At 41.7% G+C, this 26,614-nt stretch overlaps 3 protein-coding genes across 4 annotated transcripts; 2 read left to right on the forward strand and 1 right to left on the reverse strand.

Annotated features, from left to right (window-relative positions):
* Positions 1 to 224: 224 nt before the first annotated feature.
* On the reverse strand, positions 225 to 1,700 carry gpr35b (G-protein coupled receptor 35 b). Its single transcript, XM_037276029.1, has 2 exons — positions 1,403 to 1,700; positions 225 to 1,244 (listed from the first exon to the last, which is right to left on the reverse strand). The coding sequence occupies exons 1-2, from the start codon at positions 1,418 to 1,420 to the stop codon at positions 375 to 377; spliced, it is 888 nt and encodes a 295-aa protein (XP_037131924.1). The 5' UTR covers positions 1,421 to 1,700; the 3' UTR covers positions 225 to 374.
* Positions 1,701 to 8,240: 6,540 nt separating this feature from the next.
* Positions 8,241 to 18,726, forward strand: LOC119137168 (nuclear receptor ROR-beta-like). The gene is made up of 10 exons (XM_037276261.1): positions 8,241 to 8,612; positions 12,328 to 12,413; positions 12,499 to 12,640; positions 13,033 to 13,548; positions 14,482 to 14,603; positions 14,758 to 14,890; positions 15,318 to 15,425; positions 15,926 to 16,036; positions 16,800 to 16,909; positions 16,985 to 18,726. Exons 1-10 carry the CDS (start codon positions 8,606 to 8,608, stop codon positions 17,144 to 17,146), a joined length of 1,497 nt encoding a protein of 498 aa, XP_037132156.1. The 5' UTR covers positions 8,241 to 8,605; the 3' UTR covers positions 17,147 to 18,726.
* Positions 18,727 to 20,302: 1,576 nt separating this feature from the next.
* On the forward strand, positions 20,303 to 25,811 carry LOC119137170 (endophilin-A2-like). Of its 2 annotated transcripts, XM_037276264.1 has the most exons (9): positions 20,303 to 20,521; positions 21,871 to 21,939; positions 22,024 to 22,240; positions 22,316 to 22,449; positions 22,546 to 22,704; positions 22,888 to 22,991; positions 23,122 to 23,258; positions 23,343 to 23,381; positions 23,955 to 25,811. In XM_037276264.1, exons 1-9 carry the CDS (start codon positions 20,477 to 20,479, stop codon positions 24,140 to 24,142), a joined length of 1,092 nt encoding a protein of 363 aa, XP_037132159.1. In that variant the 5' UTR covers positions 20,303 to 20,476; the 3' UTR covers positions 24,143 to 25,811. The 2 variants fall into 2 exon arrangements, with proteins under 2 accessions (XP_037132159.1, XP_037132160.1); XM_037276265.1 differs by lacking the exon at positions 23,343 to 23,381.
* The last annotated feature ends 803 nt before the right edge of the window (positions 25,812 to 26,614 follow it).

Here is a 26,614-nt window from a genome sequence, read left to right on the forward strand (position 1 = left end):
TGGCAAAACACTTAAACTGAGAGGCAGCAGATTTGGGGCTGTTACTTTTTTCACCACAAGAGGGCGATCGATGCTGTCTGGCCACATTACGCCTTACTTTAGAAATGTCAAGACAATTTCCCTTAGGGGCCAATGCATTGACTCTAAAGAGGGAGGAGAAGAAAATCCTTTGTGATAAGATGCATTTATGCGTAGTTTAACCACAAACCCAAGAGAGAGTGAGTAAAATAAAACGTTTAATCTGGTTGGATTTAGAAGTAAAATGACAAGAATTCCCTCATGCAAAATATAAATGTTTTAAGCATTTTAAAGGCACATTGATTTTTGACCATACTTTACATTATATGCAGTTTTTGTGCAATGTCAACTCTCCTTCACACACTGACAGATGGGTACGACGTTTTCAATAAGAAATAATAGCTAACTGAATCTAGGCAGCAGTTTGTGGAGGAAATCCACTCAGCAACACGTAAATATGCATATGCAGGGAGGTAAACCGATGTCCAGTTTGCAGGTGGACGATAGAAAAAGTTCGTAAAAATGCTAACATGGAGCGGCGTGTAGCAGACGATGAACACCACCAGGTTTGCTGTTACTATGCCAACGATGCTTCTTTGCAACGGCGATGACTCGCCACCTGCCTTTAACATAATACTGATCATCTGACTTGAGCAAAACGCTACGATCAAAAGAGGAACGAGGAAGCCCAGACACAGGAGAATGGCGACAAATTCAAAATGTAAAGGTTGATCTTTGCACCTTTCAAAGCACGTCCACAGTTTGCGAGGATAATTGTCCTCTCGGAATACAGCGGCGATCGCCAGCAGAGCTATCCAAATGAGCAAGCACACGGCAAAGGCCGTCTCCTTCTTCCTTCTCCATGACCTCACTCGCAAAGGGAACCTGACAGCAAAGTAGCGGTGGGCACTGATGGCCGTCGTGGTCAGGATACTCGAGTACATGTTGATGAAATGGATGAAAATGAGAAAGGTGCACAGCAGAGTCTTGTCCAGGCAGAAGAAGGAATGATAGATCCGAAAGGGAATGCAGATGATCAAGGCCGAGTCGGCGATGACCAAGTTGAACATGTAGATGTGGGTGTCTGTCCAGGCGTGTCGTCGCATGATAAAAGCATGCAAGGCCACAGTATTGACAAAAAAGCCCACGACAAACACCAGACTGTAAGAAAAGCCAAGAAAGCTGTGCACTTTACAGCTAGCATTGGCCACGTTGCACATGCTTGTCTGTAAAACAATGAAATAGATAAGTCACATTTTGATCGCATAAATAAGGTGACCAAAATATTCGAAACACCTCATTATTTTGCATCTCGAGTAAGACACTACTTTAGTAGAATAGTGTCTAAATGCTAACATTTCAATCAATCAAAAATTAGCCTTACCAAATTAGCTGAATTCATTTTAATGCAGTCGCACCAGTCTACACCTCAAAGATGTGTCGTGTGAAGATCTGCCACACTGACTTAATTTCCCTATTCTTCTCTGAATGTCGAAAAGGAAGATGGCATGCATTGGCCACTAAGTGCAGACCGCAACGACACACTGTGCTATCTTTGAACATCTGTCATGTGTTGAGACATTCTTTGTTAGTAGTCAACATAAGGGCATTTTAAGGCCAGGCATCTCGCCAATCTGATATTTATGTCAATACAAGGAGTGCATTGCCATTCAAGGACATTAGGAGCTCCGTGCAGTTGCAATGTGCAGTTAGCTAGCTAGATGTATTGTCAAGCGCTAAGTTGAGAAAGAAAAAAAAAAAACACTTAGGGCATATCATTCCTTCTGAAAAGATAGATTGTGAGGAGAACTGGGTCAGCACTCGGTTCTTTTCACGGGGGAAGGAAAATAACACAAGTGCTGAATTCAGAATGAATATTTTCCTCTGGAATTGCGTCAACACAAATTGCGAGCGTGCATGTCTGCCTTAAGCATGTGTCGCTTTTCATTGTGGTTTAGTCACTGACAAAATGGATCTTACAGTCTATGCCAAGCAAAATATTGTTGGATTTATGTATTGTTTGGGGGAAAATATGATACAGAGACAGGACGTAGATTCAGGATGTTTACGGCTGACCAATATAACCTCTCGGCAAAAGTCATCTTGGGAACACTCCATCTCATCCATGATCCAAATGAGGACAAGTGGACTTGAAAATGGATTGATTGATGTACCTGTAAAGTCAAGCTGACTTTAGCCTGAAGCCACGGATAAAGAAAAGCTTTTTAAGTAGCTAAAAAAAAAAAGCTTTTCGAGTGGTAGTCTGTTGCTGGTTTAGTGAGCGATGACAACTGAAAACAAAGGACAAGTGGTACTAAAAGAGCAGTCACGGGTTTGTGCTATAAAAGCTTTTCATCGACATGAAAAAGCGTGTTGTTTTGCAAAGGAAGGAAAAGATTGCTTGGCTAGTGAGTTGAAGCCAAAAAGAATTGTCAGGGTGGAAATTTGGAGACTGGAGAAAAATGTCATGGGGAAAGGTCTTTGGCAGGCAAGACGGAATAGTTCAGAATTCATCAGACAAAAACAGATGAGCGAGCAGAACGTTTTGCAGGAATGAGTTGCCCTTTAAAAGGGGGTGTTAAAACTGCTAGCATGATTTGAATGTATGTCTCGTTTCAGTAATGCCCCACCTCCCCACCTCACGTTATTGACCAAAGTCACGAACACGATTCTCGAATTCAAAGAAAACTCGTCAATAAAAAAAAAGCGCTAGCAATACTAAGCTAGCATCAGCATTGCAACCAAGCTAACGTTAGCAATGACTGCTACGCTAATTCCATGTTGCTTCTGAAAACATTTTCTTTTTTTAATTGCGCATTGTCCCTTTAACCTTTCAGATAATCGCAAGTATTTGTAAACTGATATGTGTGTCAGGAAATTTTACAACTTGACCCTTCAGTCCTCCGTCTGCACTTCTTCTACATGAGCTTGAAGGCAGAAGGGTCAAAAAGTTAGTCAAACAATGAGGAGCCAGGGGTCAAATATACCGTCAAGTCAAGTCTGTCGTTCATTCCGCTTACTTAACCCCCGTGGACATTGCATAGTCTACGCCGCAATGGCCGTGAAATTCAAGCTTTGCTCTAAGCAGCACAGGAAATATGAGATTAGATCATGTTTATGAGTAATCATAGCCTGTATTTGTGCAGTTATAGCATTTCTGATTTTATTAAAGCTGCTTTACGTGGCAAAGATGTGATTTCCCCCCAAATGAAGGGGGGGGGAATCTAATATTCCACAGGATGTGTGGGGGTTTAATATTACCAATGCAGCCTGTTGTTATTAATTTGCTGAAAGCCCCTGGAGGCTCTTCCTGTTTGTGCAAAGATATTTCCCATCTCTGTGCAGATCTTGTATATTGTCTGCTTGTCTCAGTCGACCTTAATTGTGTCGCATCCGTCCGCCAGCCTCATTTTGCCCCCCCTCTGCCTCTGACTTCCATTCCTGGCTGTCTGTACTGTTTGAAAGTGCCCTTTACACGTCACAAAGTCAGGCAGGGATGGTGGATTGAGAGTGTAGGGGGGAGGGGGGGGGTGCTGGGGCAGTGGGTTCTATTGCTGTAACTAGGTCAGTGAAGACACACCCATCTGTCCACTCCCAGAGACCCTGACTACCCCTCGCTCCCTTTTTCCCGTTGTGACGCAATGCAGACTTTCCGCAGAGACCATTCTTTCTGTCTTATATTTCCATCAGCAAGCGTCCACTCGACAAAGCCCTGTTTGAGTCGTCCACTTAGACGAGTCAGCAATAATAATAATAACAACGGTTATGTAACAATCACATCTTTTATACCTTTCTTAGGGCCAAAATGTTGGCTTTGAGGTCTCAAGTATATTCTATTTTGAAACTCTACTGTATATCTTTTTCATTGCACAAAAGCAGAAAGAAAAAAAAAAAGCCCACTATGTTATGTATTGCATCCATCTTCAGTTTTCAGCCGCATAACAGCCTGCGACCTGTTATGCGTCTCTGCAGTCCTCGGATCAAAAAGGGCTGCGAGTCATACAATATGCACCATCTAGAGCAAACTCCAACTATTACATAAGGCCGTCCTGTGCTATCTCAAGTGCAGACACTAGATGTCTCTGCGAAGGCCTGCGCCGCTATGAGTCATCTGGACTGTTGCACAGAAACTGACGTGATCAAATCTCACCCATGCCTGATTCTCAAATGCAGTGTTTCTGTGTTGATTAGCACCAAATCTGGGCTGTAGCATGCAAGATTGCTCCAATGACGAATAAAGCTTGTGGGTGGTGAATGCGATTAACCTGACAAAACACAAGTAGGAATGAAAATCAAATGTATAAGGACGTTTATGCGGGTGATTCATGCGAGAGTCATCGTTTCAAAAGACTCATCCGGCGCTTCCAGTCTTCCATGATTAGATCATGTGGGGCTGCAGAGGCTAAAACAAACATACAACTCCGGCTCTGAAGGAAATGAAAATGACGGAGCGGGTCAGAGCGTACGAGGGCGGATAAAAGAAATGTGATAAGGATTGTTTGATTGCCCAGTAGAATACTATGGACGGCGCAGAAAAGCTCCAAAGGATGTAGGTCACTGGGCGAAACATGGAGGAAGTTGAAAGTATTTCCTTGGGGGAAATTTGCAAAATACTGGACTTGTTGTTTCCACCTCACGACACTTGCCGGCCTTGGTTACAAAATACAAACAAATCTCACAACAGCGTGGATGAGAATCCACTCGCTGCAGGGTGTAGTAACTGGGTCACGTAGCATCGCACCAGGGATGAAAACAGTGAGGTTGCCATGGAAACCTCCCTTTACGCAGCTATTTGCATGGCGTATATTTGCATCGGCGCTTGTGTACACACAAGCAAAACAACTTGACCTCGCGAACGTGCATTATGAATAGGTAGGCGTGGCTAATCGCTCAAGAATCTCTGGTTTTCGTTTAAAGTATCACCTCATTTAGAGGATCGGTACCGTGACTGTGTCAACACGGGCCACAGTCCTGCTATTCAAGTGCATGTGGGAGTGGAAAAGGAACAAAACAAAAGATGAACCGGGTGACAGAAGAAGAAGTATGTTGATGACTGAGTTTGTTGAGACAAGTCTGGGCAAATTGTGGAAATGTAAACGTGTGAATCATAATGCACGGAACAAAACGATTGTGGCGAGGAGGAAGGATTTAGAACAAGTGCGCTACATTTGCACAGCCAGCGACACTAAATGTTCATTGAGGGCTCTCGAAAGGGAATTCAGACATCGTTTGGAGATATGTGAAGTGGCTGAGAACTACTCAGCTGTGAAATTACAGTTTTTCACCGTTTTATATGATGGGGACGTGGCTTAAAGGGAGCCTAGTGACGCACATTACCTGCTATGAGTCACCCTTTCAATGAGAGAACTTAATCGCTTTCACGCACATTGGTAATCGTGCCGCACAGTTAGCTAGCTTCGCCTACGCAACAAAAATGCATCTTCCCATAGTCCAAATCAAAATGGAGATAATATAAAAATATACTTTGTATGTTTGCTGTTCTCTCAGTGGTTCATCTTATTCAGGGTGGGAGTGTATTTGCTCAATGAGATAATCTGTACTTATTGACCTGCGCCTGAACTCCAATTCTATTTATACAATCCAGGCTTTATCAAACACAAAAGCTGTAAAGAAGTTAACAAAACAAAAAAAGTGAAGAAGAGATGATGTGTGCTATGAATGTGGAGTTGGAGTGCCTTACAAAAGTGATAGAAAAACAAAATCAAACATGGGTGTGGTAAGTGGCAGGAGGGAATTGACACACTGACCTAGTGACGCAACCAAAACTGGCTGTAGGCAAGGAGGGAGGGGCGGCTTCAACAGCACCTTCAGAAAAGCCAAAACAAAAGACGAAATATGAATTTAATCTTCAATAGATTTGTGCATGGACGCAGCGTGGCAGAAGCCAGACTGGAATGTAGAGTTGACGTGACGAAGGCAAAGAAATCAGCCACCAGTTGACATCATGTGCAGCCAATCGGTTACAGTCCAACCATTATCCCCCACAAAGACGCTTTGATGTGACTTTTCAATTCAATTCTGCAAGTCACAAGACTGCACCAGCTTTCATTTGAGGAGAAACATCTCCGGACAAAAAACAAAAACAAACAAGACTGTGTGTGTTTGTACCATTAACTAAACGATTGGTGTGATATTGTAATGATCTATTTTCAAATGAGTTTCGTAGTATTTACAAAACAGTGATAGATTGTCAGTACCGCTTCAAACCTGATATGTTTACAACCTAAATTGTGATATTTTTGCATCTTTATTGGCCAAGTTTGTGCATGGCAAACAAGGAATTTGACTCCGTCTCTGTACAACACTTAAGTGACTAACAAGAGATTGACTGAAGGCAGCTGCAGCACAAATTGTACTGAACTTTGGCCTGTAGATTTGAAAGTGCCTCCACAACAATATTAAAATTAGATTTTTTTTTTGTTTGTTGTCAGACTTAAGATGTCAAAACCTCATTCATCCTCTGTCATCTGCTGCTATTATGTTATGCAGCTGCTGGCACCCTCCAAAAAATATTCCAACGAAGCAAATCTCATTTCTTGTCTCTTGTTCCACCTTACTTTCTCATCAGGCAACAAAATGTCTGCCTTACTGAAGCCCCCCCGCACCCACACACACACCTCTCACCCCCTTCGCGCTCTCTCCTTCCCCTGCTGTCTAACCAATCTGCACAGCGGTTACATAAGCGCTAAGGTCAAAGTGTCACTGCTGTTGTCAAGGGAGACATAGAACAGAGGGGCTTTAGAGGAGGTGTAAGCGCACGGCCAGAGGAAGGGGAAAACAACCAACGGTTCAATGCAGCGTGGGTTTGAGCGGCAGTGATGTGCACACATATTGGAGTAGGAAAATATTTGACAAATTAGATGTGGAGTGGAAGGATAAAAAGGATAACTAAAAAGGGAATGTGTGTGTGCCTGCTGCCATGAATGTGTCATAATGTGTGTGTGCGGCAGAGAGAGAGAGAGAGAGAGAGCGCAAAATGACTGCCGCTGTTCTCCTAACCTAGTTTGAGTAATCTCTGCTTTCATGCTGTTTCATAACACTGCTGCCAGAACATTGCATCATAAACTCCCCTCCACACACACACACACACACACACACACACACCACGACCCCCCTTCCACAACTACATCATTGCCCACCTCCTCATCACCACGGGGGTTGACTGTCTCAGGGACATGTTTAGAATAGCATTCCATCAGAATTCAATGTGCTTGCTTGATTGCACTAGGGGGAGAACAAAAAATGATCTGTTTTGCTGGCAGGGCTACACCACCCATATGTGCTTGACAAGTGTTGTGCAAAAATGCTTCAGTGTGCCATTAATTGAAAACATCATGACACATACAGAAATGAAACAAAACAGGAACTAAACTCCATAAGGTCATTGGGTGTAAACTCTGAAACTTGCCCATAGAGAATACATTGGAATTCTGCGAGCAATTACTTGACCTTCCTTTGCTAATAGAATTCATTTGTGTTATGCTGCTGAAATCAAATTGTTGAATTGTTAGACATAGTTGGAGGTTTGCCTTTGTTGCGCCTGTAATACACGTGCACAATTTATTAAGCTGCGATAGATATTGATCGGTTTGGATTGATATTGTCAGTGTGGTGTACATAGGTTATTGATTTTGTGTAGTTTTCATTTATAGTACTATAAGAGATACACTCACCCCCCAAATATGGAATTAATAATCCACAGTCCTGAAGATAAAAACGTAAATTGGGATTATAAATAATAGAAAAAAATGTCAGAATCACTGATAAAAGTGGGTAAATTCAATTATCAAATTAAATAAGATTACATAATTAATCATCTCTTCAATGTAGAACTGCCACTGTCAACAGGTATTTACTTGTATTTAGAGTATTCAATGACTGTTTGCTTCCTCTTAAATAATTATTCGGAGGGCTGCTTTTGATTTGAGACATATTCCAAAGTGAGCGTTGTCTACTTTTATTTCAATACAATTCTTGGCTACTTTACCCACCTCTGGTTCTGGCCTGCCCGAACTAAAATACTAATAATCCCAATAGATGCACAAATGCCTCATAACCTCCGTGGTAAATTAAATAACAGTAGAGCGCACTTATGAAATCATGTTTTCGCTTTGACGCGACAGGTCGCCTTGCGCGCGCCCCCACGGCAACAACCACTACTGCCACCTTAAGCTCGTCCCCGCTCGCGCGCGCCCCCGCCGTTGCTGCTCGAGGAGCTTGTGGTGGTGAGATCATGTGAGAGAGTCCACGCTTGGAGAAAGTCGGTTAGCAGGATAGACTGAGAGGAAGGCGCTGACTGTGTGGACCACCGTGGGGACTATAATCGCCAAACACAAGGGCGTTTAGGATGCAATCCAAAGCGACTTTAGTCACTCTTTTATTTCAATCGGACTTCACCGAGCGATAGAGGACACTTGAGTTTTTTTTTTTTTTAATTCCAATTATATTCCTCTCCTCGCTACGACATTATTATTTCCACGGCCACTTCTTTCTGGCAGTCACCTGCAGCGCAGCCAAATGTAGCCGAGCTTCCTTCTCCACGACCGGTTAAGAAGAAGACGTCAAAATGAGAGGTAAGTGCATTCAAGTATGTTTGCAGTAAACTTGGCGGTGCGTTTTAACAGTGAGGAAAGCGCACATGTGCGCGCACAGACCCTCCGAGTGCGCCTGTTTTCCTACTAAATGCGCATTAAATCCCCCCCATGACTGGATTACGGCTGAGGACTGCAGTGCTGTCCTGTGCTTACTTTTAAAATTGACTTGCGGTCTGGGGGGGTTCCAAGAAATGAATCAAAACAATTTTTTTTAAATATGCTGATTAGTTGACCAATTGCATACGTGTAATTTCGGATTGACTATAATGAAGCTAAAACTGGAGTAATTGTAATATATATATGACATATATTACTCGGGAGACCATCTGTGCATTTTTGGTTTGGGATCCATGTTTGTGTTATGCAATAGCAGAAAGGGAGGGGCGTGAGACGAGATTGTTATTAACCAAATCTACAATTATGTAATCGAGAGGTTGGTTGTTCTATACTTTAATTCTGTTCATCCTAAAATATAATATTGATTTTTAGGTCATCATTTAACTCATTTAACAAGTGTTATATGCTTGGAGCGACGTAAAGACCAAAAATATAAAAACAAAATGTTTTTTCTAGAAAATGTAATTAAATGTTGAATAATGTATTGTCATTTTATCAGGCTGATTGTGGTGTCGATTGTGGCATAGCTGTGCCAGCATGGCCGGCTGCGTGATTGTACAGAGGGCGAGGGAGCTGGCTGTTCCACTGACCTAGTTATGTCACCCAACGTTACACAGCATGCGCAGCAGAGGGAGGGGGTGCAGCTGAAGGAAGCGCCCGCCTGCCTGACTGCCTGCCATGTGCAAAAAAAGCACACTGACACTTGCCCTTGCACTTCAACTTGACTCCTCAACAGCGGAATGAACTTGAACTTGACCCGGAGCAGACCTCAACAGCGCAGCATATGATTAACATCTGCCCCATTCCATCCGTCTGTAACAACCACGGAATGTTTAGAATAGTTGACATTACTTTATTTAGCAATCCTACTTTTTTTTCCCCAAATGTAGATAATTAAAATAGAATTCTGATATCATAAATGCAGTGATTCTTATCCTATGGAACTTATTCCCTGCTAAAACTTTACATTGTGCATTTTTTGAAACACCCTAAAAAGCCACAAGATGCCACCAAAGCCCAGTTTAAATAGGAATCGGTGTCAAGGAAGTATGTTGGAGAGAGATGTGCAGGGCTTGGTCCCCCACAAATAGCATGGCATTACTGTATACTGCACGATAGTTATTCTTGAGCGGAGCAAGAAGCTGGTGATGGGATGTTCCCGTTTTTGGTAAACAAACGAGAGACTTCATTAGAACACAGCACTGAAAATGTTGGTTAGTCACTCGATCTGCCCCTAACAGAAAAACCGAACTTGTACTGTACTTAAGTGCTATGCAACATGGCTTGATGTAATATAAGTGGTAGTGTGACGGTTGTTGCAATATGACTGCATGTGCTCGTAGCCTGCTGTGAGACATGATGCAATCAGCGTTGCTGAAAGCCATGGGATGAAACCCCATGCTGTCTTCCCTCCCAATTAGTAGTGAGTAAGTCACAACAAGGCATCTTTGGCTCAATGTGGATGGATAGTGTAAACAGGCAGAGGATTACAACACATTGGTATGATTAACATTCAATTTGAAATGAGCTCATTAAAAAAAAAAAAAAAAATGCAGAACGCTGGCTTCCACCAAGTATTGCCAAAGGGTGCGCTCGTGATATCGTGGCACGCTAACTAGTACAACTTGTCTCAAAACTGGTTGTGCAAGTACTCACATTAGTTAACATATGATGGCACGTGGCCGTCGTGCATATGGATGGTGAAGGTCAGAGTTCATTTTTCACTCGGAGACAGGTTGCTGACACAGTGCCTGTTTCACACATTGGCACACGGCAACTTGTGCAATTACTGTGAGTTTGTCCCACATTCCTTTACAAAGTGATGGAAAAAAATTCTCTTACGCTTTCCTCTGGGATTTGATTGTTTTTTTTTCATATTTTATCGTGCCATTTAGCTGCTGTACAAGCTGACGTTGACGTTCCGCAGTTAGTATATACTGCAATACCATCTTTGGTCAAGAGATTAGAGACATGCATGAGAGGAGGCAACGTTGAGGGCGTGTGGCTGTATGGACATCTGTACTGTATTTCCGGCACTTAGCACTGGATAAGAATAGACCAAAGTTCACCGTCAAAGCAAATAGTTGGCATTCGGGTTGCTACTTTATCTGTACTGTACTCACATATTGGCTGGATAGTATTAAATGTGTCACTCATGAAACTTGATATTGTTTCTTATGTCTTTCAGGACGTAACTGGTTATTGCGGTTTTTCCAGTGTCATTGTTATCACTTTGGAAAATCACATTTGACTGTTATGCAACAGTATTTTTCTGATGCAAGCTCTTGGCCTTAAGAAGAGATTTTCTTTTTGTTGAGCTCCACCTTAAAAATGGTCTGTGGAGCACGGAGATGTGCTTGCTCCCCCTCCTCCTCCCCTTGCAATGGGAAAGTGTGTCAGTGGGACAAAATGTCCACATGGGCTGACAGGCTACAGCGGCCAAGAGATGTTCGGTTCAGCCAATAGCAAGCGGCCCGCCGTCACCCACCAGCTAATAAGACAAAGAGAATCCAGCAAGGGCGGGTCGTCGATGCGTTGCTAGATGAGCCGGCTGAATGAGTGTTGCGAGGAACGCTCACAGACGGGGAGTTATATAATCGAGAGATGGAGGCGGGGAGGAGAGCAGAGAAGGAGGAGGCCGGGAGTTTTTTCCATTGCATGCCTGCAGCTGCCCCGATCAGTTTGGAGTACAGGATTTTAGCAATCATGTATACGTGGTGGAAGACTGTCTTGAAAAGTCAAAAGTCCAATAAGTGCTTTTGTATATATTACTCGATAAATGTGCATCACACAAAACGTTCCAACCGTAAGATTTGGGAAAACAGAGCGAGCCAAATCGTTTATGATATTGTTTTTCATCTGACGAGACAGAAAGACTCTTTTGTTCATCTCAGTGTGCAACGCTCGTGTGATCCCCTTATCTGTTTGTGCAATCTGGTCCTTCATGGGGGCCTCGTGCAGGGTGCAGACAAACAAAGCTGAAGGGAACTTGGCTTTAGTATTTCTGTGTGCAAACTCGTTGAGGCTTTAAGCTTCCTTTTTTATTACTCGTCTTCTTTTTATAATATAAAATGTTGTATTAAAAGTTACGCGTTCTTTTAAGGTCGCAGACAAAAACACGACACTTTGGATATGTTGGAGGTGCTGGCCACTTCATTTAGAGAACTGAGAATTACAGCTGCCTAAGTGCGACGAGATAAGGCCACAGCTCGCCGTTTCTAGGTCAACCGAAGATACAATGGATTTTATTTTGCTCAAGATTTATGACTGACGAGAACAAGACAGATGATCTGAGCCAAAAGCTAGGCAAAGTTCACAATCATAAAACAATAGAAAAGCTGCTTATCAGAGCACATAAAAGGCTTTTTGTTCAAGCGAAACTCAAAAAGTGTTATTCACAAAGTAAGGCATGCTAACAGAAGCCAGGTGCTAGCGTGTTTGGCTAACTGTGCCAAGTATTGGCAGCAATCTTGAAATAAATAAACGACCTGTTGTTTCCGTTGCATTGTCAAGTCAGTTTTCTAAATGTAAGACAGTTTTGTTCTGACCTGCTCCGTTTTTGGTTCTGGTCCTGCAGCTCAAATCGAGGTCATCCCCTGTAAAATCTGCGGGGACAAGTCCTCGGGGATCCACTATGGGGTCATCACCTGTGAAGGCTGCAAGGTAAGAAGGAACACAAGATGCGTCAATGTACTTGTTGTATCTTAAATGCGCACGTGTCAACTGAGTGTGTTTGTGTGTCTTTTAGGGTTTTTTCCGTCGCAGCCAACAAAACAACGCCATGTACTCTTGCTCACGCCAGAGGAACTGTTTGATCGATCGAACGAACCGCAACCGCTGCCAGCACTGTCGCCTACAAAAGTGTCTGGCTTTGGGCATGAGTCGAGATGGTAAATGCAACTCTCAATTTTTTTCCATTTATTACTCAGTATTAAAACAGGGGTTGGTTTCACCAAAAATGTAAGTTTCTGAGTAAAAAGCAGAGAAAAGAAGCAAAATAAATCAAAAGTGACTTTGAGGCGACTATTTTGCTTTATGACACCGCAAAACAACAAAAACAAGACTGAGAAAGGGTTTTTTAATGGGAAAACGTATTCACACATACATATGGCTTTTTTTTTTTTTTTTTACTTACATGCCGTTCATCACTCACTTTCTGAACTGCATCTTTTTTTTTTTTCTCCCGGTTGTGACACATTGTACTACTCTAGTGTGAGGTGGCATTTAGCTCTCTCATAATCCAAGTGACAATCTCGATCTAAAAATCATTTCCTCTCAACAGCGGTGAAGTTTGGTCGCATGTCCAAAAAGCAGCGTGACAGCCTGTACGCTGAGGTGCAGAAGCATCAGAAATCCCAGGAGTGTGTGGGCTCCGGAGATGGGGTCTCCATTAAGCTCTCCTTACCCCGGGAGGACGGCGCATGTGGCGGCAGCGGAGAGGACGGCGAGGGAGGTTTGAGCCGTTCCTACAGCACGGGGGGCTCTAGCTCCACCCTCAGCGACCTGGATGACATCGCAGCACTCCCCGACCTCTTTGACCTACCGCTGACCCCCGAGGAAGCCAGCGAGTACTGCAGCTTGGAGCTCCTGGGCGGGAGTGGCGGAACCAGCACGGGAAACACCTCCAACTCATCGTCCGCTTCCTCGTCATCATCGCTGTCCAATCAGAATTCGCCGCAGCAGACGATGGACGGCTCGGACAGCAACGGCATTCAGCTGATGCACACGCATTCGCTGCTTGGGGACACGCACTCACTGCTGGACCAGTTGCCTGATGATTGCTCGGTAACAGACCTCGGTGAGTTGTGACAAACTTGATCCTCACCCTACATCAATCTTTTCAAATCAATCTGCTGAAGACGTTTTTATGTGCTGACCTAAATAGCTTACCTATGTGTAGGACATTGTAACTAAAGTAGTTTGACGTATATTGTGGTTTAAATTGTTGGTTTGATGCCAAGTCAATGTACTCCAAGCCAAGAAATAGTCAAATGGAACTTATTGCAAACGTATACTATGCCCAGAGTACACAGTGTACTATTGGATATGTTTCAAAAATAATAATGCTCAGTTTGAATTGTTACTATCAGAGACGCATTTATATTGTATTTATTTTATTCAGCCTTTTATCTAACCAGGTTAATCCTTTTTTTACTAAAGTCATATTGAAAACACTTAAGATAAACTGAACAATGAAGCTTTCACGCGTAAAACACAAGGTACCGTGTTTTCCGCACTATAAGGCGCACCGGATTATACGGCGCACCTTCAATGAATGGCCCATTTTAAAACTTTGTCCATATATAAGGCGCACCGGATTATAAGGCGCACCTTCAATGAATGGCCCATTTTAAAACTTTGTCCATATATAAGATATATACATTTGGCCAATGGGCCGGACTTTGGACACACCTGCTGTAGTGGCTCAATATTGGTCCATATATAAGGCGCACCTGATTATAAGGCGCACTGTCGGTTTTTGAGAAAATTTGAGGTTTTTAGGTGCGCCTTATAGAGCGGGAAATACGGTACACTAAACTACCCAACTGCCTGTTAAGAGAAAATAAATAAATATATAACTGAAGGACTGGGATACTAAATAAAGCAGATTATAACCACTAACAGGTGACGCAAGGTCGCACCAAGATCTTTGGACAGGGCAACAAAATCATGTTCACAAAAGATGAACCTTTAAGTAATGTTCTATGCTTTTTATGGATTTGTCTTCCAGAGCGAATCACTCAATGTATCGTCAAGTCTCACATGGATACGTGTCAGTACAGCGCCGAGGACATGAAGAGATTCACCTGGGTACAATACACACTCGAGGAAACGCTTGCTTTTCAAAACAAGGTACATATTATCTCCCCAAGTGTTATCTATATGCCTTTGCTTATGTCATGTGAGATTACAATAACAGCTCAGGAGCAATGGTTAAAGTGGTGTTTCATAAAAACATTTGTTTGATGAAATCACTCTAATGTGCTTTTTTATTCTTGTTTATCAGTCAGCTGAGTGGATGTGGCAGCAGTGTGCACACCACATCACAAATGCCATCCAGTATGTGGTGGAGTTTGCAAAACGCATTGCTGGATTTATGGATCTTTGCCAGAATGACCAGATTATTTTGCTGAAAGCAGGTCAGTGTACAATCCGCAAGGGGTATTTTTAGAAATGGAGTTGTGTCCAAGTAAACAACAATTGAAAACTTGCTAACTTGAGTTCCTTCTTGTTCTTTGTCTCCAACCTTCTCTTCCTTCATTTGACAATGGGGAGAAAAATTTTGGGAAATTTTTAACATTCTTTCATATATATTCATAATATATGGAAAAAAAACATGTATTTGACAAAAAAAAAACATGTATTTGACAATATAATTTACTTTCTGTAAATTGAACTTTTTAAAACATACATTTAAATGGTTCAAATTGTCACATATATGATGTATATTAATCTGAATCAAAATTTACATTTGTGTTTGTGTTCGTGTTGGAGCATTTTCGGGCCCTTCCGTCTCCCTCCCTCGGGCTTTTCGCCATATCTTTGCCGCTATGGCTACCCTTTCAGGATGCCTGGAGGTCCTGCTGATTCGTATGTGCCGGGCTTTTAATGTCAACAACAGCAGCATTTTCTTCAATGGAAAATTTGCCTCGCATCAGTTCTTCAAAGCACTTGGTGAGCACTTTTAGATCAACACACCTTATGCTTGTAATAAGTCGTTTCAAGAAATTAATAGTAAATCCAAATGTTGTTATCTGAGTGTGTTTTTAATGGAGGTTTTAATTAATCCGAAATCCCAATCAAGATACAACAGTAGCGAATGCAACCTCAGTGTACATACTAGAAACATTATTAAGGGTTAAGGGCAAGAATTAAAATACAGAAGAATGCTATATGTTGACAGAATTGAAATTACTAAAAGAAATCCACACATAAACCATCTGGACACAGTTTACTCATGTAGAAATCAAGGATGATACAAAGTAACTCAACACTGCCTCTTGTGGTGAAATGTGGTACGACTCGGATTGCATATGGAAAAAATAGAATGGGCTGGACGTCATTGTTAGAAAAAGAAGCTATGATTAGTGGTATGATTCTAAAGTGGATGTCTTCTTCCAAACTTAAATTAGCCGACATCATTAAGTAATGCAATGACTTATGTGTTTATTCAGGTTGTGATGACCTGGTGAGTGCAGTATTTGAATTGGGAAAAGGACTTTGTCGCCTCCAGCTGTCTGATGAAGAGATGGCTTTGTTTAGTGCGGCTGTTCTTCTCTCCCCTGGTGACTATTTCTCTTCTTTATTATATGGTGTGCCATTAATATTCAAATCATTTCCCTGTGGAACATATCAGTAGCTCGTTGCTGTCACCTATCAATTTATGCTTATTCTGAAACACGTAACGTGCTACAAAATGTTGTCGAAGTCATGTCTGAATAGGTTCATCATGACTCAGAGTCAAGTTTACGTGTCAAGGAGGACCTAAGTTTAGCCTGGGCTGTTAGTTTGGATGTGGCAGTATTAAATTTTGGGATGTAAGATCAAAAGTGATCTCAAATCATATTTCCCTGTTAAAGTGAACGAAAATGCCATCCATTCTAGCATCCCCAAAAACAACAAATTTAATGCATTATATTTTCATTTGACCTAAAATTGGCCAATTGACTTCTTGTATCTCAAGGCACCACTGTACAGTCTAGACAAGGGGTTGTTAATAATTGTAACATTTTTTTTAAATAAAATGTATTTATTATTTAGACTTTATTTTCCAGCTAATTTTGTGAATCATTTACCCATCCAAAAGATGTCAAATGTAGCTGAGATTCCTAAAATAGACATACAGATCCAAATAAGGTCAAGACAATTACTATAAACATTTTAAAAAGGGGAGTCGATAACGTTTTGCTATTCACAGTCGGCCTTTGACCCTGTCCCCCGGGATTATTGTATTCAATCAACAGACTTGCTGACTCAGTAAACACTTACTCAGCAAAAAATGACATCATGAAACTTTCACTTAATGTGCCAATATTGTGATTTTGCCAGATCGGCCCTGGCTGATGGATGGCCAAAAGGTTCAGAAGCTTCAAGAACAAGTTTACTTGGCTCTGCACCACAGTCTTCTTAAGAGTGCTTCTGAGGAGAAACTGGACAAGGTAAAAAAAAAAGGAGGCGGCAAATGTTTACGTCAAGAGGAAAAATGCTCACCGAAACTTTTTCATTCTCAACAGATGCTGTCCAAACTACCCATCATGAAGTCTATTTGTAACCTCCACATTGACAAACTGGAGTTTTTCCGTTTGGTCCATCCAGAGACCGCATACAGTTTCCCCCCGCTGTACCGGGAGGTGTTCGGAACCGACATGTCCTTGCCCGACTCCACCAACAGCTAGACTGACAGAAAGACCGACTGACTGACAAAGAGATGGAGGGAATGTCTTTTCGAGGAAAGGAAAAGGAGAGACAGAGTAGGGAGAAATATGTTGATGTTCAACAACCAGCAGTTAGAAGACAATCCAGGACTTTTAATACTCCGTCTACCCGCGATTCCAAAGTAGCCCTCCACTTTTCCGAGCAGGCACAGCACCTTACACTACAGACCGCGCACCCTCATGCTCCTCTGCGTTTTGTAGCAGCACCAACAAGCAGATCCACGAGACATAGTCTGAAAACTTGTGCAACTTGTCGGATCCGCTGCGGGTCGCCCCAACCTGTCTTGAATGTACCTCATCGACAAGCACCAGTGCACAAGCAACCACTCAACGGTGAATGTATAACCTTGTCACACTTAGTTTTATTTTCTACACGCACTTCTCACGGTAGGCCAATTGAGCACTCCAAATTGCCCGTAGGTGTGAGTGCGGATGGTTGTTCGTCGCCGTGCGCCCTGCGATTGGCTGGCAACCAGTTCAGGGTGTCCCCCGCTTACTGCCCGATAACGGCTGGGATAAGCTCCAGCGTGCCCGCGACCCCCGAGGGGACAAGCGGTACAGAAAATGGATGGATGGTATGTGTGCTTATTCATACAAAACCACCATGTACTGATACTTAGGGACCAAGTTCACAACTCATTTTCTAAAAAAAAAAAAATTGAAAAATAGACAACACATAACTTCACCTCCTTGAGCCGCTTCTCTCACAACATTTCGCCTGTGTTCGGTGCTGCCTTGAGTCGGCTCTTGAGAAACCTCAGTCCCACACATCCCCCTTCCCTTGCAAATGCCACTTAGCGACAGGGCAAGATAAAATGATCTTTAATTTATATACACATTTATATACAAATATTTTAAATAAGAATGTAAATAGATGCGAGACGGGGAGAGTGTTAAGAGCGTGTGAGATTAGTTCCGAACGAAAGGGAGACTTACACAAAGAAAGCTGAGATTTGGACTCTGGACTATTTTCCTCTATATATAGTACTCTCAGGTTTTTATGACAAGCCCTCCTTCACTTTATCCCCCCCATGACAGCAAACCCACTAAACGGGTGAACAGACACTTGTTGTATAGATGCAAACAAACAGTGATGGAGAGGAAACAAATTGCCTTTGTTTGGCATTGAGCTCTGATGCTGATGACCACATCACGCGAGAGGAGAAGGACGAACGGGACTCGAAAGGAAAAGAACTTTAGAAGAGGAGATGCACCCCAACAGGTCTTTCGAACCAGCAGTCAGGTGTAGTCTATTTCAATCACTCATGGAGTCGCACTTGTTCAGGTGGTCCACAATTTTGTATCATAACACCACCACCTTGCTGGTGTATTATTTGTAGTATTGCCGTTCCTCTTCTCCTCTTGTTTGAATAAAAAAAAAAAAAAGCACTTACAGTCCCCGGTTTCTTACTGGACACCAGACAGAGTTACCAGCTGCCCCCCTGAGTTGGGCCTCAGAGCCAGTAAGACTTTCTTGTTTATCTTTTTGATTCTCTGGTCCCCTCAAAGTTTCAGTGCATTTCACTTGAACAAAAAAAAAAGTCAACTAGTGGAGGGTGTTTTAGCACTGAGGTGAACATGTCTTACTCGGGGTGCTGTGAAATTTTTGGGTTTGCCGCCTGCCACTCAGGGAGTTAGCTGTGATCTCTTGTCACTTTTATGACCAGCCTTGTACTCCTCACGCCTTTGCACCCCACAACCATAATCACTGTGGACCTCAGTTCTATTTTTGTCAATGTTGCTCACAAACTCTTTGGATTTCTTCCCGTTTGTCCTAATATTACAACTTTAAATTGATGAGCATTTGCAAACAAATCTGTTTAAAAAGAATTTTTTTTTTTTTTTTTTTTTCCTTTTTGCTGTGATGTTCACTTATTTGCCTTTTGTCCACTTTCTTTCCTTGTTTCCATTTTGGGCCTTCAAAGTCAGTAATCTCTTTTTTGTTAATTGGCAAATGATTTGGAACGTTCAATGAAGACTATTGTCTCCCTTTTGTTTCCGTGTAAGAAAAACATGTACAAGACGTTATAATACTAGTTCAAGACTAAGTGAGTCGCACAGCTCAATATATATTGTTGTCCGTTGGGATACATTATACGTGGTTTTAAGAATGTAATAAATGGTTTCTTCTGTAGAAATGTTTGGCAAGTCATTGTGATTTAAAATGTATGTGATTTCCAACCATTGAACTATGAGAGATAATCAAATGAACCATGCAAATAATCCCATTTATCCTAAAATTATAATTTATGCACGACATAATGCATCTTTTTTTTGTTTCCAGTGATATACATAGTGACAGGCAAAACAATTAAATGTGCCTTGAAAAGAATAAGGTAAGAATAAGTTAAGGTATATTAATTGTCTTAAAGTATTTGTACAGTTTTACAGAAATCAAATGTTATGTCAATGCGCCCTCTGGTGGACAGAATGAGCAACAAGTTACATTTATATAAAAATTGCAGGTAATTGGTTTTTGGGGTTTACACTTTTCAAAAATTATACCCATGGACCCGGTGGACCCCCTGAAGGGCCAGATATAACCCACGGACGGTACATTTGATACATTATACAAAGTAAATTTGTGGATGAAGTGAGACGTAATTTCTGTATATTGTTTACTATTGGCGACATTTTTGGTTTGGTGACTTGCTGTGAGACTTTTATACAGTATTATAGTTTCTCTCAAAAAGATAGTTGGCTTTCGAGAGTCATTTTAAACTTAGAATTAACTTAATTACGTGTTAACTTAATTTGACCTCTAATTCTGAATGCGCATCAGGTTTAACGTCACAAATTTGTTTGCGCTGTAACGGAACTGGAGAGGAAAATAGAATTTGGTCCTTGAACGAACAAATACATTTTCAAAGTATTTCGTATTTTAAGATCACTGCACATTGCTAACTTTTAGCGTAGTCGATAGCAAGTTGCTTTCATGTACGCACGCAGCCAGTTCAAAGTTTTGACATAATTATCGTGCTCGGGAAATTATCCGACCGAATATTATACTGTTCAAATAAAAATAATTATTAGATGATTGCAATACTAACTTGAGAAGGCGTCAGCAGTTGACCCACTTCGACGGTCCTGGAGCCTCCCACAAGCCGGAGCCAGGAAGCTGTGGTCGCCAAGGAAGTTTTTTTCCACATCAGGCGTCCAAAATTTGAAGACGTGGTACTCGCTTGCTCACTGCTTGCAGTTTAGAGTGTTCGCGGCAGCCTTTGCGTTAGTCACTTATTATTTAAAGATTTCTCTGTGTTGAGGTCCAGTGGACAAAGGAGACTGTGCACGATGTCCGTTGCTGGGATTAAGAAACAGTTTTACAAAGCCAGTCAGGTAAGAGCGTGATGATTTTTTTTCCCCAACTTTAATTAGCTGCTAGCTAGTTTGGTGGCAGTTTTTTTTTTTTTTTTTTTTAAATGGCAAATCAACGTTAGCTTCATGTTAGCTGGTTGAAGAAATAACGCCAAACTCGTGATAAATCGAGTTGAAGTCAGACAATTTGGCGTAAAGTGATGTTGGAGCGTTAGCGTAAAAACTTAAATCAACAAGCAGACACGAATCAAGAGAACGTATTGGTTTCTGTTTTGTTTGTTGTGTTTTTAAATGTGGGTAACTTCGTGGTGCTTATATGCAATTATCTTACTATTGTGAGTTCCATTTTTTTTATTTATTTATTTTATTTTTTATTTACGTTTTTGTAAACAAGGAAAAACACAAATTCAGCCTTGACATGGATGACCGAGACGCTACACGGGCCTAAAGAATAGATTTTATTTCTTTTGCAAGCCCATTAAAATTTTAGATTGTGAGAGTAAATTCAAATGTGTTTAGGCAATTATGCTATTGATTAAAGTCATGTGAAATTATTTTGCAGAACCTAGAACATGTAAAAGTAAATAAATCAAGATAAATCCTATTAGATTTGTGGTGGAAAGAAACACGCTTAATCTGAGGACACATGGTAAAGAGATTTAACAGAATACTTGGCCATATGGCCAGCATTTATCTAAAGTGCCCTTGTGATAATTGGTATTTAGCATTTAGGGGGGGGGTTAGCATAATGTGAAAGATCACTATCTTTTTCTGACTATGAAAAACACTTCACTGTGTAACATAACTTCTAAACTCATGGCAACTGAGTCAAAAGATGATCAGATATTTAACCAAATTGTAGATCAGTCAAAAATCTTTAACTCTGAATGAGCTGGCTTTGTGTTTCCCCATAAGACCAATGAAGCGCAACAAAAACAAAACAGAACTGGCAAAACCGGTCTGCTTTGAACTTGCTTGTTCTGCAAGTCACTGCTACTGCAGCCCAACATGTGATTGGTGAGCACCCTCAGCCTGGTGGGAGTGTCGATCCTCCATGGTAGCAACTGGAATCTTAGTTATGTCAATAACCCGCCCATACCAGTTTCACAGTACAGTGGGCAAAGATGACAGAGGCTCGTCAGCTCGGAGGAAGAAAAAAAAAAACAGAGTAAGGCCAAATAATCAGGGATGTCCCCATCGCTTTTTTTTTTGCAGTCTGAGTCCAAGTCACTTGATTTTGAGTATCCATCAATAGTCACAAGTCATTAAGAAAATAAATGACTGTATACAACTGTTTCGTTGTCGTGCGGTAGACTTGAGCATATTTAGTGTTGCGTATTACGCATATAGTTTGGTTCTTGTATTCTCAGAGGGTGAGTGAGAAGGTCGGCGGTGCAGAGGGAACCAAGCTAGATGAAGACTTCAAGGATCTTGAAAGGGTATCACGTGAATTTCAAGATAAGCAAAAACCCACATTTTTGCACACGTGTATGTTTAAGTAGCTATCACTCTCTCACCTTTAGAAAGCAGATGTTACCAGCAAAGCAGTGCTTGATGTCATCAACAAAACAACAGAGTACCTCCAGCCGAACCCAGCCCACAGAACCAAACTGGCCATGCTCAACACCGTGTCCAAATTCCGCGGGCAGCTCAACAGTCCTGGCTACCCGCAGTCCGAAGCCCTGCTAGGAGAGAGCATGATGAAATATGGAGCAGACATGGGCCACAACAACAACTTTGGTAGAGAAGATAATCGGGAATAATTTCACTCAAATTGGAATTCACAAAGCTGCATTTGTCCCTCCTGTCCTCCAGGTGCCGCTCTTATGGCTGTTGGAGAATCAATGAAGAAATTGGCTGCGGTCAAGGACAGTCTGGACATGGACGTTAAACAGAATTTTATTGACCCGCTGCAAGGCGTTGTGGAGAAGGACATCAAAGATATTCAGGTGCAAGCACTGGATTGGTGTTACAAATCCACTTTGAAATATAATATCCTGCGTTTGGAAGTGACGATACAAATTGCAATCTTTTGACTCCATCAGCACCACCTGAAGAAGATGGAAGGCCGCCGCCTGGATTACGACTATAAAAAGAAACGGCAGGGTAAAATTCCCGATGAGGAGATCAGGCAGTCCTTGGAGAAGTTCAACGAGTCCCGAGACGCGGCTGAGGGTTCCATGTATAATCTGCTGGAGACCGATGTAAGTGGGCCTGTTGACTCAATTATGGTTGTCCAAATCTGAGATCAGGTGGAGAGAATATTTTTTTTGCTCTTCGACCTCACACCAGGTAACTGCTGGTGATGGGAGCTTGTCGAACCTGCTATGCTGCTTTTTGACACATATGGGGATTAATTTCTTCTTTTGGTATTTGCTGTTCTGTAGGTGGAGCAAGTCACCCAGCTGGCAGCTTTGGTAGAATCCATGCTGCAGTACCACAGAAACGCCACCGAGATTCTAGAGGAACTTTCTGGCGAAATAACGAGAAGGTCCGCTTATTAAAGCTTCGTTGATAAAGTGCCTCAAATCTATTTTGTTTTTAATAACTTTACAATGCTGTTGAGTTTCTTTAAAGTGTAAGAAGTGTAAATGAGTTCTTATTGTTTACGTTTCCCGCAGGGTTGAAGAAAGTCGCAACCAACCAAGGCGAGAGTACAGACCCAAACCCAGACAGCCGAGCTTTGACTATGGAGACACCGAGGAGTCCAACGGAGGTTACACACCAACTGCAACAAGCCCTCCGGCTTACTCTCCAGGTAGATCTTGCTGGATGAATCCCTTTGCCCATCATAATTGTATGTGACCGTGACTTTCCCTTTTGCAAAATGAACAATATCCAGGTTCGTCCGTCCCGAGAGCGTCCTTCAAGAACAGAGCGAGTGAGTGAGCCAAAAGATGAGAGAGCCTCATTTGTTAAATTGTGCTCCCTTTCTTGTACATTTGCCAGGTGGAAAAGGCGGAAGTAATTCCGCTGACATTTTTGACTGCATTCAATCGGTTTTGGCGGAACAAGATGGGGCTTGTCAAATAGGGACCAATTAAGCTGTGTTGTTTTTTTTTTTCTTCTTCCTCATTTCCTGTTTCTCTTCATACCAAAAGCTGTTAAATATGGTGGATCGTGATTATCGCAGCAAAACCTCCACTAAGGCAGTAAAAAATATGTTTTATGAAATCAATGAACAAGCTTTGACCTCGGTTGGTAAGGTCCAAATTTAGCATCACAAATTTTTCAAAAAAGACTTTCAAAATGTTTCACTTCATTTGCTTCAAAGTCAAATTTCCTTAATGGAGGTAACAATATGTTGGGTGTAGGCATCAAGCTTCTCGTCTGGTTTCTATTCCAGACCTGATGGAAAGCCTCCGCTCACACATGGCTTCTCATGAAATGTTTTCCATGTCAATACGAATCACAATGACGTCTCACTCGGTTCCTCTTTGTCGCTCCTCCGCAGCCGAGCCGTGCTGTAAAGCGCTCTACGACTTTGATCCCGAGAATGAGAACGAGCTGGGCTTCCGCGAGGGCGACACCATCACCTTGATCAGTTACATCGACGAGAACTGGTACGAGGGGAAACTCCGCGGCAAGACGGGATACTTCCCCACTAACTACGTTGACGTCATCGTTCCAATCTCGCACTGAACGCGACAAGATCAAACGGGGAGGATTATTGGCTCCAGCAATATATTTGGTGGAAAACGAAACAAGAGGGCCTGTTTTGATGTCCCCCGCAATTTGATAAAAAAAACCATTGTTTAAATTTTCAGAAGGTTTTCAAAAGGAGTACCAAAGTCACAAAAGCGATGGTGTAATGTTTGAGTGCACTTACAGCACTCTCGGACCCACAATGCACCTGTGCACTTTTTTTTTTTTTTTTCCATTACTCTATCACTTAAATGAAATATTTTCAGGAAGCTTCCTCAACTCTAATCAGCGCACCTACTTCATATCTTCATGCATGCTTTCTTTGGTGGCATTTATTTGCCACGTCACCTTTGCTGGAGTCATCATTTAGTTCTACCCCCCCCCCCCCTCTTTTTTCCCCCCAATCTGTTACTGCCATCTAGTGTTGGTCAAGCTGTTGAAAATCATCCATTGGAAAAAAAAAACAACAAAAAGAGAAAATAGTAATGGATACGCAGGTCTGGTGTTTAACTCGTTCACTGCCATTGACGGCTATAGACGTAAAAAAAATCCATCCCAACTGGCAGTGAATGAGTTCATTGTTTGATCTGTCACTATATCACTACCATATAATATTTTTTTTTAAACTATGTTCTAATAAAAAAAAAAATCTGACCAATCAAGTGGTTTCCTGCAGCTCAACGACTGGGAATCATTAGACTAAACTACACTTGATGACGTTTGAACAGTGGTGTACAAAACAAAACAAGAGCACGACAGATCATGTGTCATGCATTTATTTTTGGTCTAATGCATCCCAACCATGGCCAATATCTAAAATGGATGATGAAAGTCCAGCTCCTGAATTTTCTCAGGCCTCATTGATGCTGCTGGCAGCGTCGCTTACAATGTTTTCCTAGGCGTCGAGCCAACTTTGTTTTTGTCAAGATGCTGAACAAGCTAAGATAGCATTCTCATACTTTAACCATTTCGAAGCTTGGAAATGATCACAATGTGTATTGGGTCAAATGCTGCACCAGACCTAACGGATAGTGGATTACGCCCTCCCCCCGCTCGTCTTTATTCACCACCTGCCCCCCTTTTTATCATCTGCCCCCATCCCAATCCCATGGTGCCTTTTGGATCTCTGGTTCACCCCCCGGAATAATCTCGTCGTAGCTGTGCATGCATTTAAATCTCCCTGCAATATTCCGTGTATTGAAGAGAGTTGGCAACGGGGGTCATGTGTGTGCAGAGGAGTCACTACATGGTTCAGGTGTGTGTTTACATGCCTCATTACACTCAATGAAATGAGTTGGGGAGGGGGGGGTCGGGCTCATCTTGGAGAATAGTGAAGATAAATAATGTCTTGGAACATAAAACTGGAGTGTTTGTGTACTGCTTGGACTGCACCATTAAAATCCAAAAGATCGCACCATTAATAAAGTGTTAACAAAGGTTCATTTTATGATACTTTGTGTTGAAAGTTTTGCATGCATCCTTACTATCTGTCTTACATGTATTCATTTGTTAACTGACACGTTGGGAGAAAAGTGGGATTATCCAGGATTATCTTGAGGATATGTGGATTACCTCTGGGTTTTTTTTGTGTGATTATTTTATGCATTTTATGTAAAGGGGGTTGGAGGCTGTCTATTTGCTAATTCAAATAAATGTTGTAATACTGCTTCTTGTTTCAAGTCAGTTGGCCCACAGTCTGAGATTTGCGTGTAATATTATATAACTCGTGTCATATTATTTTTTTCCCGTTGTCAATTATAATCATTTTGTAAAATCCTAAATTGATGGTAAATGAAGTCTATTTCCATCTTATCTGTTTTTCTTTTTTTGTGAAGCTTGTGACAGATGCTGTATTAAAATTACTTATTGACCTACCTCTGTTGTTTACCTAGATTATAGGCCTAGTAAAAAAATCCCACATTTCTTTACCAATTATATATTCTGGTAGGTTGAGGAGGAAGGTCTAAGTCTGCTTTATTGTCAATTTCTTCACATGCCAAGACACACAAAGAAATCGAAATAACGTTCCCACTATCCCACGGTGACAAGACATAGTACACAATATACATACAAGTAAACAACACAAAAAAAAAATAACAAGAAGGCACAAACAATGGATAAATAAGAGTGATGAATAAATAATAAATAAACAAATAACACAATAAATAAGAGGAGCAAAAATGGAGCAAGTGTGCATACAAATAATCTGCATAGGTAGTTGCAGATCAGTGATGGTCTTGACCAGGAAGTGTTGGATGCTCTGCACATGATGAAACCCAAAGCAAATGGCGCAGGAAAGAAAAAACTTTGGGTTTGAAATGTGCCAGTCCTGGAACTTTTGGATCAAACCTTACATCCAGGATGTACCTCGATTCTAGTCAACTGGCTCACCTGTGATTTTAATGTAGATAAATAATGGTGAGGCTGAATCGGTATCTCAAGCCAATGTGCACTCATCTGCTATTTCTG

This window comes from Syngnathus acus, chromosome 17 (genome assembly GCF_901709675.1).
Source record: "Syngnathus acus chromosome 17, fSynAcu1.2, whole genome shotgun sequence".
Lineage (NCBI taxonomy): Eukaryota > Metazoa > Chordata > Actinopteri > Syngnathiformes > Syngnathidae > Syngnathus > Syngnathus acus.